This window comes from Trichosurus vulpecula, chromosome 3, assembly GCF_011100635.1.
Source record: "Trichosurus vulpecula isolate mTriVul1 chromosome 3, mTriVul1.pri, whole genome shotgun sequence".
Classification (NCBI taxonomy): domain Eukaryota; kingdom Metazoa; phylum Chordata; class Mammalia; order Diprotodontia; family Phalangeridae; genus Trichosurus; species Trichosurus vulpecula.
This window is the reverse complement of record NC_050575.1, coordinates 278,086,326-278,099,260: the sequence shown is the minus strand read 5'-3', so window position 1 is coordinate 278,099,260 and position 12,935 is coordinate 278,086,326. Positions and strand designations below refer to the sequence as shown.

The following is a 12,935-nucleotide window of genomic DNA, read 5'->3' as shown; positions in this document are numbered from 1 at the left end:
TAGATAATCTTCAAAGTCCCTCTGAACTCTAAATCTGGAATGTGAGTCTGAGTGTGACATTCATCATTCACTTATGTGTTCGCTAAGCCATTAGAAAGTAAACCCTATCTTTCAATGGTCTCTTCTTGTTTCATTCAGATGTGCTCAGTAGAAGAATAGCTTTTTTCTTGATTTCCTCATCTTTATCTCTTCAGTTTTTTATATGTGTTTGTATGTGTGTATTCTCCCCTGCCTCCTGCCTCTCTCTCTCTCTCTCTCTTTTCCCCTTCATTTTCAGGAATGTTTATAATGATCTGTTAGTTACATCAGAATTCTCTGTAGTATACAGTTTCCTATACTAAAAAAGTCTAGTTATTCCTCCTATACTTGCCAATGAACATGAGATCTTTTGGCATCCCATATCTATACTCATGCTATCCCAGAGTTTTCCCCTGTTTTCTAAGCCACAGATTTCTGAAATAATCTTTTAAATATATTGAATAAACTTGGGCTAATTACTCTGGTTCTCTGGGAGTATTCCTTCTTTGGAGTACAGACAGGCCAGAATACATGTACTGGAATGAAGCCCCAGTACAGAATGGAACCAAATGTGTAAGTCCCAAAGACCTGGTCTTTCATGAAACATGAAAATATTTGCCAGGAAACATTTTTACAAGTTCTTTAATTTACAAAATGGAACGATCATCTGCAGACTTCAGTGGAAGGGCAGGAAAGAAATTAGAAGTAATCTGTATGTCTTAAAATTTCTTTTTGATCCAAAAAAAGCCTGTGTGAAACAGAGGGGGGAAAAAGTAAAACCTCAGCAATTCAAGGGGAAGCTTTTAAAAGGAAATTAATTAAGTCAGAATAGGTTCTATGTTAATGAAAAATAAAACATCACAGCTAGAATTAAATTGCGTGTGCTGCCATATAAAGAAACATCATTTGTTCAACTGAATGGAACCTCCATACTAAATTATTGCTGTTTAGTTTTTGAGTGAATTAGTTAAGTGCTCTAGTTGAGTCTCTTTGAAAAAAAGTAATTTTCTGTGCCCATTTCAAATACTGGAAACTGAGGCTATGTAGCCTGAAAATATATTTAGACTGTGGTATCACCTCACCTCACTAAATCACTAGCTGTTGATATTTGGTTTAAGAGCTTTCAAGAGTGTTTTTTTAAATTGGTTAGTCTCCAGATATGAACCTCTGTTCCTCCCTTGCGATTAAAGATGAACTGGGAATAAAGGAAGAACTGAACATCTTCTTTTTCAATCACTTGCCCCAGGAGACTTGCTCCTTTAGATGCCCGGTATAGGATATGCAATATAGGATGCTAGATCATAAAAAATGTTTGGTTGAATACCTGGCATTTTTAATCCTAATAATCATGATCAACTTCCTTGAGCAGTTGCCCATGCCCTCTGGGAAGCTTTGGAAATAGGCAGAATGAGTGATTTTTTAGCATTTCCCTCCTGGAGTTTTGTACCTTCGCGGTTACCTTTCTTAAGGAGCACTACCGTTGCATCACAATTGCTGTTGTCATCAATTTCAGCATTGTTGGCCAAGCCATTGACCATGTTCCCAGCACTCTTTGTCCTCCTTTCAAAGCACTGATGTATGCAAGCATTGTATCTAAAGGGAAAAAAATGAAACAAAAAAGGACTTCAGAGAGTTTGGGCAGCTTTTCTCCATTCCTGAGCACAAGTGTGGCTTTCCGATGATACCACTTCATCTGCATGACTTTTACTGGGCTAAGTACACGTGAGAAACACCTAAACTTTGTCACCCTACATTATTGCTATTTTTTAATGCCTATATTCCCTTTGGACTCTACAGCTTGTCTCACAAACACATAAACACTGTATATAAATACAACTGACTTTATTTACTACCATGTAATGGGAAAAATCACTAGGTTTGGAGGCAGAGGACCTGGATTCAAATCCTACCTCTGCTTATGACCCAGGATAAGTCACAGTTCCCCATCTCTACAAAGAATGTGAGAAGATTGAATTGATCCTGTATCATTTTCTTATTGATCCTATTTACAACTAAATGCTTTTGTCCTGTAACTGTTTAAGTCATAGCTTTTTGTCTCTGGATTTGGTTTTCAGAATCCAGCTGGTTTGTAATGAGTTAAGTTTAAAAATCCAGCTCTCCTGCTAATCACTGATCTATTCTTTCCTCGAGGAATTTAGCTGACCTTGGGGAATGCATGTGAACACAAGGGAGTTGGGTCTAATATCTTTACTCTTGCTATCTTTCAAGGATGTCTGGTTTGCTGTCCAAAAGTCTGGCCCAGTATCTTGCACTTGGTTTCGCAGGAGAGAAGGAGGGGGTCATTGCTAGTCCCCAGTACCAAAGTTCCAACCAGTCATATTGTTCAGCTCAGCTCCGTAACCAGTCATGTTGTCCTCAACCCTATGATGTCATCTACTCTGTTTTGTACTCCCCAAAACCTATAAAAAGGAAATTGTCCCTTTGCTTGAGGTCTTTGGCATAAATGGAGGCAATTCATTGATCCATTTATTGACAGGCAGCACATCCCTGTTAACACATGTTATCTTGCTCAGAGAAATGTGCCTTAGTTTATCTTTCTGTTAAATTTCAGCCATGACAAATGGATTGGGATTGATGTCTTCTAAGGTTCCTTTAAAGCTCTAAATCTATGATCTTATGACCTTTTCAGTGGGGGGATTATGTACACGGTTGGCTGCTAGGTTGTCAGAATATGATAATGGACTATGGCAACTCTGTGAGGGCAATATGATTTTTGAGACATTCATTTAAGCCTGTGCTCTGAAATTTCCAGCAATCTTTGGACTGACAAACCAAAAACTGCAGTAAAATGTAACAGCTGCTAAGAGTCTGCATCCTGTAGCTCTGGATTCTGGTGTCTTTACCATCAGAGCCTACCTGGGGGAAAGATGAACGACTTTAACCCAGGTAGTTATGCCTCACATTTTACTAGTTAAGAGTTGGCTGCCAGTCAAAGGAGCTGTTTGTTGGTGGTTTTCAGAGGTCATAGTATTTGCTTTACAGTAGTACAGCGTGAAACTGGATTTGTGCATTATTTCCAAACTAATAATTCTCAGGCCTGATATATTTATTTTCCAGGGGAAAGGAAAGCCAGCGGTATTCCTTATGGTATCTAATAGGGCACCATACAGTAATAAAACTGGTACATCATAGGAGGGGCAAGGCAGATACCTTTCTGTTAATATACTTGGGGAAGAAGCTTACTGCTGCCACAGATGAGTGCTTTGGGCCATCTGTCAAAGTGTTAAGGACGTGAGCTCTGAAGCCAGATGCTCAAGATTTAAATCTTGGCTTTGATACCTATCATTCGTATGACTTTGGGTAAGTCACTTAACCTCTAGGCCTAAGTTTCCTCTATAAAATGAAGGAGTTGGACTAGGTTGAGGTTGATCTGTATATCTCTTACAGCTTTAAATCCTATTATTCTGTGATCCTTCCCTTATGGTTTAAATTATTGTTGCTGTTCAGTCATTTCAGTCATTTCCGACTCTCCGTGACCCCATTTGGAGTTTTCTTGGCAAAGGTAATGGAGTGGTTTGCCATTTCCTTCTCCAACTCATTTTATAGATGAGGAACTGAGGCAAACAGGGTAAAGTGACTTGCCCAGGGTCACGCAGCTAGTAAGTATCTGAGACCAGATGAATCTTCCTGACTCTAGGCCTAGCACTCTATCCACTGAGCCACCTAGCTGCCCCTCCCTTATAGTTCAAAAGCCTCCAATAAATAAAACAGGTCTGAAAAAATTCATGGGCTACCAGAGCATTTGATAGAATTTCTTATGCATAGCGGGTCTTTGATATTCTCCCTACCCATCTTTGACTGTTTTGAAAGTGAAAAAATTCATATTAATTAAGAGACCACCCACCCACACACATCCTTTAATGGGCATGAAGCTATTGCTGTAAAATCCCCCACGTTCGTGGCCAGCTGAGCTTGTTTTTCGACCTTCAGACAGAATGTTAAGACTCATCCTTAAGTTGGTCTTCCCAGGAGGACACCAATGTGCTAATATGTGCTGTTTTTAACTGCTGCGTTTCTATTTTGTGTTTTTAATTGAGTGTTTTAAATTTTGTATGTGCACCCGAAGCCATTTAATTGTGAAAAGATGCAATTTTATAAATTGCGGGAAAAAGCATACACAACACAGTCCTGATGATTAAAGCCTTCAATTGTAGACATGAAACTAAAACAGCAGAATTAGCTCAATTTAGAACTCCAGAGTAGAATTTATGAAAAAATGTAAAGAGTGTGTGTGTGTGTGTGTGTGTGTGTGTGTGAGAGAGAGAGAGAGAGAGAGAGAGAGAGAGAGAGAGAGAGAGAAATAGAGATTGAAGCTTTAATCCCCATTTTATTTGGATCTTGCTAGTTAGAACAGCTGGAACGGAAGTAACATTGGAGAAGTCAGCATAGATAGAGACACCAATGGTTTTCATACTGCACATGTTTAGTAACGGAAGAGATTAGTTGCTCACTGTATTACGTTCATTTGCTTATGTTCTTTCTAGCCACTGATCATGGGGAATGATAATGGTGGGAAGGAGGGATGAGAATGGCCACACAATGAGAAGATGGGACTCACTGGAAAAGATCCTGATGTTGGGAAAGATTGAAGGCGAAAGGAGAAGGGGACAGCAGAGGATGAGATGGATGGATAGTGTCCTGGAAACAGCAAACGTGAACTTGGACAGACTTTGAGAGATAGTGGAGGATAGAAGGGTCTGGCATGCTGTGGTCCATGGGGTCACGATGAGTTGGGCGTGACTGAACAACAAGGGATGAGATGGTCAGTATAGCAACTTCTCTATCATCCTTTTTGCACTCCAACTTACTAACCCTAAGGAATGAATTAAAACCCATACTGAGTGGACCCACTGTTTCATCGGGGTAAAGATATTTAACCTTTATCTAGACTGAGCACTGAACCTATCATATCTTTTATTCTTATCATACATTTGCTTGATGGCATCTTTTACTTCGTTTTTCCAAAGTTCCTATGATAGGATTCCTGTGGTAGGAAGAGAAATATAGGCTGGTCACATGATGAGGACAAGTGATGACAGGTGGAAAGCTTCATTGCATGGCTGGGCAGAAGAAAGTGAGGAAGGCCTCATATCAAGTGGGTCCCTGGGGTGAACTTAGGGGAAGATGTGGACAAAAGTCATGAAGGATAGGCTGGAATGTCTGAGTTATGATCTGCATTGTCTGGAGGGAGCTCCTAATATAACAGATTGATTTGAATATTTGAGAGTATTAAATCAAGATATTGTTTCAACAATCCAGCCAGCAGCTGTTGTGGGGGTGAAAAACCAACAACAGTCAGCTCACAGAATGCTGCAAGCCCAGGTTCTTTTGATCTGCTTTACTAAGGAAAGCAACATTAAGGGTTTAACAATCTTACTTTAATCCAACATATAAATATCATTCACTTAGTTCAGGGGAAGAAACCAGCACCCCGAACTTCAGAGCAAATACAAACAAATTACAAACATCAACAGACAGACCTTGTCTGATTCAAATCCCAATTCATAGTCACCAGAGTTTAACCAAGTCTGAACATCTGGGCAAGCTGGAGGGCTCTCAACTACAGCCGCCTGGAGTCTCCACATGTGCAACCAAAAGTGAGAGCCCTAGGCAAATAGCTCTGTCTTCTCCTTTTATGCACTCTTTAGCCATCATCAAACTCGTCTGAGCAACCAGAACTTAGGCTCTTACTATTGGCTCTGGAGTTAGCACCTCCCCCTAGGACCTTGATGGCTTCACACCCACAACAGCTTAGTACCTAGTATTTAGGGGTTTGGGGCCTACTTGGGAGCAAAGATAGAATCAGACCTCCCTTCATTGGCCCCACCTGGAGCCCCACCTCAGTTACCAATTCACACCCACATAGGCTTAGCAGCTAATAGGTAGGGATTTGGGCCTGGGGCTTAGTACCTAATGAGACCAATCAAAGTCACCCAACTTATTATTTTAAAACATTAAGAAAGTCCCACCTTAACTGATATTACAGATACCATCAATGCTTTGAATAATAATAATAAGGATATTAATGAATACCTACCTGGATGGCACAATGAATAGTGTTAAACTTGGAGTCAGGAAGACTTGAGTTCAAATCCTACCTCAGACATTTACAAGCTTTGTGACTAGGGAAAGTTACTTAATGTCGCTTCCCCTCAGTTGTCTCAACTGTAAAATGTGGATAATGATAACACTTACCTAAAATAAATGAATATGATTTTTTTTTGATAAATGAAATGAGAAGCTACGAGATGGCCTAATTTCTCCCTTTGGTGGTCATACCTCATGTGAACTCTTTTCTGACGTGGCTCCACGCAGCTCCCTTGTTGTGAGGATAAAATGAGATGATGTATGTAAAAAGCCCTGAAAACCTTAAATGTGAACTATTATCATGATGATTTTCATCTCTAGAGGGCATGAGGCTGGTAGTGCAAGTATAGGATTCCCATTTTACAGATGAGGAAAATAGGCTCTGAGACATCAAATGAGTGGCTCAGGGTCACCAAGCTAGCAAGTATCGCAGGCAAAAACTGACCCATGGTGCCTCCCTACAGTCGTACTGACTGGACAGCCATCACCCAGTAATTACTTGCTGAGGAATTCCTTTATTGATCAGCATTCTCTGGAGGAAAGGTTTTTTGGAAAGCCAAACCAAAGCTTCTGTCAACCAGAGGTGGCACAAGCCATTTTGTTCCTTGGAATCAGCTCTACAAAGTCTGCCTAGGGCAAACAGCCAAGACTTCACCCTCAAATCAATATATGAATAGAAATTCAGCTGGGGAAGACAGAGACTCTGAGATATTGCAAAGTTACTGCTGGGGAGCTGAGTGGGGTCAAGTCAGGGAGGAGCTCCCGTGGGTACAGCCACCAAAGGGAGAAATTATGAAATCCAGTAATTTCTCATATTAGTTACAAAAAATTTGATTTATCTTAGTTTTACACTTATATTTCCCAATATGCCTCTTTCTCTTCCTCTTCCCAGAGAACCATCCCTTATAACAAAGAGTAAAAAGGAAAAAAATTTAGCAAAACTAACCAAAACTTGGAAGAAATTTGACATTATTTGTAGTCTTCCATACACATAGTCCCCTACCTCAGCAAAGAAGGTGAGAGAAGAGACTTCTCATATCTTTTCTTTGGGGCCAAGTTGGGTCATTATGATTTCACAGCATTTAGTTTTGATTATGACAACAACAAACAGAATTCTTGGTATTTGCTAAGCTCAGCTCATCTGTTTCTATATTGTTGAAGGGGAGTGCAAAGGCCTTCAGTACCCTCTAAATGTCAATGATCTAGAATAAAACATTAGTTACCTCATCAACCTCTCCTGCCAATTACTAAAGTTAAGCATTTTATATCTTAAAAAAATTATAAAAAGTGAAACTAACCCTGATCCCCTGTTCCAAACATACATAACAGTAATTATCCATATGGAAGGCAGATTTTTATCTTTTCATTGTTAAAAGGCAGAGGAATAGGGTTATTAGGATCAAGAAGACGCTCCCTTCTTTTGATTGGAAAAGTTGGAAGTTGGAGTTGGAAGGAGCCTTGTTATTGTTATTGCTATGGAGAAGTCTTGTTAACATTTGCAGTGAAATATTGCTCTGTGTAACGCTCCCCCCCGCAAGTAATTTCCCCAGAGTGTCACAATGCATGGAATCTAGAACTAGCTTTGAGAAAGAAACCAGGGAGAAAGTATATATTACTTACTTCATAATAATGATGTAGATAATGTACATTAGCACTAGCACTAAGGACTCCCACCTGCAAAAATAGTAAAAGCAAGTCACAATGTATACAGAGTTGGAACATAAATGCTTCTGCTGTAAAAAAAAAATAAACCTAACATTGAGTTAACTCCAACTGTTATTAGCATGGACAAGGTAATCTTACACAGGCTTGAAAATGTTTCAGAGAATCTCCAAATTGGAAGAAACTGCAGCTGCTATCTAATCCAACCTCTCCCTGAATGAGGTGTCATAGCTACAATAGCGAACATAGCTACAATATCAGCCATACTGTGGCTGACTTCTAGTGAGGGGGGAGCCTCTGGAGACAGCCCATTGCACTTTGGAAGAGTTCAAATGAAGAGGAAATTTTTAAAAAGTTTTTTATTTAAAATTTTTTTTATTTTTAGTTTACAACACTCAGTTCCACAAGTTTTTGAGTTCCAAATTTTCTCTCCCTCCCTTTCCTCCCCGCTTCCCCGCCAAGACAGCATATAATCTGATATAGGTTCTACATATACCTTTGCATTAAACTTATTTACATAATAGTCAAGTTGTAAAGAAGCATTATAACTAATGGTATGAGTCATGAGACAGAATAAATGAAACCAGAAAAGAAGGAAAAATAAAGAGAGCTTCAACCTGCATTCAGACTCCGTAATTCTTTCTCTGGATGTGCATAGCTTTTTCCATCATGAGTCTTTTGGAGCTGTTTTTGAACCTTGCATTGATGAGAAGAGCCAAGTCTATCAAAGTTAGTCCTCACAGACACTGTGTCTGTAATTGTATATAATGTTCTCCTGGTTCTGCTCCAAAGAGGAAAATTTTTACCTGAAATCAAGTCAGTATTTGCTCTTCTGAGACATTTACCTGTTGTTTCTAGTTCTGCCCTCTTGGGCTAAATGGAACAATCCATCAACAAACCTTTGTTGAGGACCTACGGTGGGCAAAGTTCTGGGGGTAAGATGAAAATGGAACAGTTCCTGTTCGCAAAGAGCTCATATTTTCTTGGGGGAAATGATGTATATGTGATACACACACACACACACACACACACACACACACACACACACACACACATATATACATATATATATATACACACACACACATACATATATACATATACATATATATATATGTATGTACATAATATCCATATATACGTATACATGATAGAATGATAGTCTAAACCCTTTCCCAGGTGACAGTTCTTCAAATAAATAATTGAAGACACTGACTTATTAACCTTCCTCCCAAGACTCCTTTTTGGAGGGGTGCTAAACCTCCCTAATTCCTTTAGCTGATGCCTCATATGGCAGAAACTCAAGGCTTTTCACTCTCTTGGTTGCCTCCTCTGGGTCCTCTCTGGTTTATTAATGTTCTTCCTAATTTGGCCCCCTACCCTCAGTTAGTCTTGGTCTACCGCAGTCTTGTGGGACTACATACATGAAGGGAGATATGATTCTTGATTGACTGAGATATTTCTGGGAGAGGTGGGGCAAGGAGAGAGAAGGCATGGACTTAGAATGATGAAAGGAAGATCCTCAGAGTAGCAGTAACATCCGAAAATGTCCCTCGATTCCCAGAGTCTTATTAAGGTTGGATTTCTCAGGTGAGATCTTTCTTTCTTCAATTGAGCTGATATTTCATTTCTGGGTTGTAGATCTCCCTTTGTTTGCCCTTGTGTATTCTGTAGCCTAAACTATTCTGTAGAGCTTGCCTGATTGAAGGATATATTTGTTTGCTATCTGTGATTGTTTTCTGCTTAATGAGTATTTGGTGGGAGGGGAGCTAAAGTGGCCAAAATTAAGTTAGCTGCTACCCATCAGGCTGAGGGCAGCTTAGGAGGTACAGTGGATAGAATGCCAGGCCTGGAGTGAGGAAGACCTAAGTTCAAATTTGGCCTTGGGTACTTACTAGCTGTGTGATCCTGGATAAGTCACTTAATCCTGTTTGCCTTAGTTTCCTCATCTATAAAATGAGCTGGAGAAGGAAATGGCAAACTATTCCAGTATCTTTGCCAAGGAAACCCCAGATAGGGTCACGAAGAGTTGGGCATGACCGAAAAATGACTGAACAATAATCGTTTAGGTCTGGGGTTTTAAATTGGATGTTATTTTTCCTTGAATTCAACAAACATGTATTGAATCTATTCAATAAATATTAATTCAATTTAATTCAACCTAAGGAAAGTCCAGTTATTAAGTCCCTCAATTCTGCTCCTCTTTCTGACTTCATTATTTCTTTTAGAGGCACCATCATTCATCTAGCTACCCATGAATGAAATCTTCAGTCTGTCTTGGTATTAGCTGTGCGACACTGGATAATTCATTTAACATCTCTGGCCTCAGTTTCCTCATTTGTAAAATCATGGGGTGGTGGGACTTGATAAACTATAGTTTCTTTCCGATCTGTAAATCTATGATCATGTAGTGTCATAGTCTAGTATGAAAAATAAAACCTGCTCACAAATATAAAACAAAATAGAACATGAAAATGTTTAAGAGATGTACAAAAGAGAGTTTACTTCAACATGCTGCTGAGTTTTCTAACTTCTCCACTTTCATATTCCCCAAACTATACTTTCACCAATATTCATTTGGCTCTCTCCAATTTCAGCGATCTGGCATCCTGGTAACATAGAGGAGAGGGATTTGTAATCCATTCTTTAAAAGCTCCCTATTGCTTGTAGAATATCAACCTAGCATTTAAAGCTCTCTACTGTCTGGCTTCCATTTCTATTTTCAGTAATATTTCATATCCTATCCCTGAGCAGTCAATTAAAACATCTGTAATGACTAAGAAACTTTAACAGTGCAATCTAAAGATTGAGTAATTTTAGTTATTCAAGATAAATTAGTAGAGATTGAAATGTAACCCTACTGGCGTATCAAATGAGAATCAGCAGATCTTAATCCAAGTTCACACTTGCCATAAAGAGAGAAAGCTCAGCAGAGATGTCTTTACTCATGGTATAGGGAAAGTATGTATGGGAGGGCTTTTGTGCCAGTAGGCCTCATCTTTGCCAAAGAGGTACTCACCAAATGAAGGTGAATCCTCTTTGCTGTGGGTGGAATTATTTCTTTAAGTCATAAAGGAAAAAGTCTTTTTTGAAATTTTAGTTGGGGAAGGGTATGAATTTAAATTAAGTCACCTGTATATTTCTGCACAACATATCATCGTTAATAGTAACTCATTTATAATGGGGTTTAAAAGTTACATAATACTTTCCTTGCAACAATCCTGTTAGGTACAAAGTATGAATATCCACTCAGTAGTCCTCAGTCTTATCTGACTCTTTGTGAGCCCATTTGGGGTGGTTTGCCATTTCCTTCTCCAGCTTTTTACAGATTTTACAGATGAGGAAACTGAGGTAACCAGGGTTAAGTGACTTTCCTAGGGTCACACAGCTAGTAAGTGTCTGAGGCCAGATTTGAACTCAGGAGGATGAGTCTTCTTGATTCCAGGCCCGGCATTCTGTCCACTGTGCCACCTGGCTGCTCCAGTATGAATATTATCATTTTTATTTTTCAGGTGAAGTAATTAAAGTATTGGAAGACAAATGACTTGCCTTGGGTTCCACAACTAGTTAGTGTCAGAGCTGGGATTCGAGCGAGGACGATCATGAGAATAGCTAGCATTCCTATAGCACTTGGCTTGCAGAGTGCTTTACACATGTTTTCTCATCTTACCCTCACAACCACCCTGTGAGGTAGGTGCAATCATTGTCACCATTTTACAGACAGGGAAACTGAGGCAGAGAGAGGTTAAATAAACTACCCAGGGTCACACTGCTAGTGAGTGTCTGAGGCAGGAATTGAGGCAAGTTACCCTGACTCCAGACCCCATACTCTACCCACCTACTTGCCCCAAACCTAGGTCTTCTGATTCCAAAGCCAATAAATACTCTCCTCACTACACCATGCTGCTTAGATAGGAGAATAGTAACAGAATGACCAGTGGCAGACATGTCACTAGGCCAGCTCTTTCCACACATCTGCGAGGCACTCATTTATCCTCAATGTGGGTGTAAATGTTCTTGAGAAAATGCAGTTTTAAGGTCATAGGATAAGCTTTTCTGGCCTTAAAATGATATTCTAATTAACAGGATAGTGGCATTTCCAAGTCCTGTTCCACATGTGCTGCAGAAACTAGGCTTTCTGTTTCATTACACTGACAGCTGATGATATTCCATATGTGAGGTCCCCTCACCCCCCATTCCCTTCTAGGAAAGCTGTGACAACAAAGAAGCCTTTTGCTTTCACTCAGGTGGTGTTGACATTTTGCACAGCACAAGAGGTGAGAAAGTTCCTACTACAAATTAGGGGACTTACAGGAGTCCTTTGGATACCACAAATGCTGTTGGCTTATAATTGTTCTATAATATAAAAGGTGAACACGGGCCTTCCTTGTATTCCTTCTCTTTGGTGCTGACGATCACCTGGGCCAAAGGATTTACACCTGTCAGTGTGATACTTGGGATGGCACAGTATTTTTGCCCATCCTACTAAAATAGAAACCACAAACATTGTTTTAGGTTGACTTGCCCAGTGCTAGAGACTTTCAAAGCTTTACAGCTGTTGGGCCTTAATCATAGTATGTGTAGAGGGGGGAAGGAGGTACATTTTCTGTTTTATTCTACTCTACAGTTGAGTTTTAATCATTAATAAAATTATAGCCTAACACTCAATGTATAGACCACTTATTTATAGTCTATAAATATTTTTCAAAAGAATATCATTTAATAAAATTTCCTTCAACCTAAAGACTAATAAAAACCAAAACTTTGCTAGTGACATCTACTGGAGCTCTCTCTCTGTGCCAAAAGGATAGGAGTTAGTAACTTCTTGACTTGCATTTTTGGATACTTTTATCTTTCAAAGAGTGAAGAGAACAACAAGGAGAAATTCTAGTTTAGATCTGATTGTCACTAATAGAGAGGGAGAAGGGAACAAGCATTTATATAACAACTACTCTATGTGCCAGGCATGCCTGTGTGAAGGGCTTTATGAATATTTCCTCAGGTTGCAAATGATGAGAACCTTGGGAGAAAGTGACCATACCATCCTACAGTTTAGGATAAATGAAAGGAAATATGTGTGTGGTCTGACATAGACCTTAGATTTCAGAAAAGCAGATTTCAGTGGGTTTGGAGGAAAGACAGGTTAG

The 12,935-nt window shown here is 39.5% G+C and overlaps 1 protein-coding gene across 1 annotated transcript in view; it reads right to left on the bottom strand.

Annotated features, from left to right (window-relative positions):
* LOC118842481 (sodium/potassium/calcium exchanger 3) overlaps window positions 1-12,935 on the bottom strand; it is a 122,704-nt gene that overhangs the window by 61,399 nt on the left and 48,370 nt on the right. Inside the window, exons 4-5 of the mRNA XM_036749970.1 lie at window positions 7,747-7,800; window positions 1,478-1,611 (exon numbers count right to left, since the gene is read on the bottom strand). Of these exons, the coding sequence (XP_036605865.1) occupies window positions 1,478-1,611; window positions 7,747-7,800 (188 nt within the window). The remainder of the gene's footprint in view (window positions 1-1,477; window positions 1,612-7,746; window positions 7,801-12,935) is intronic.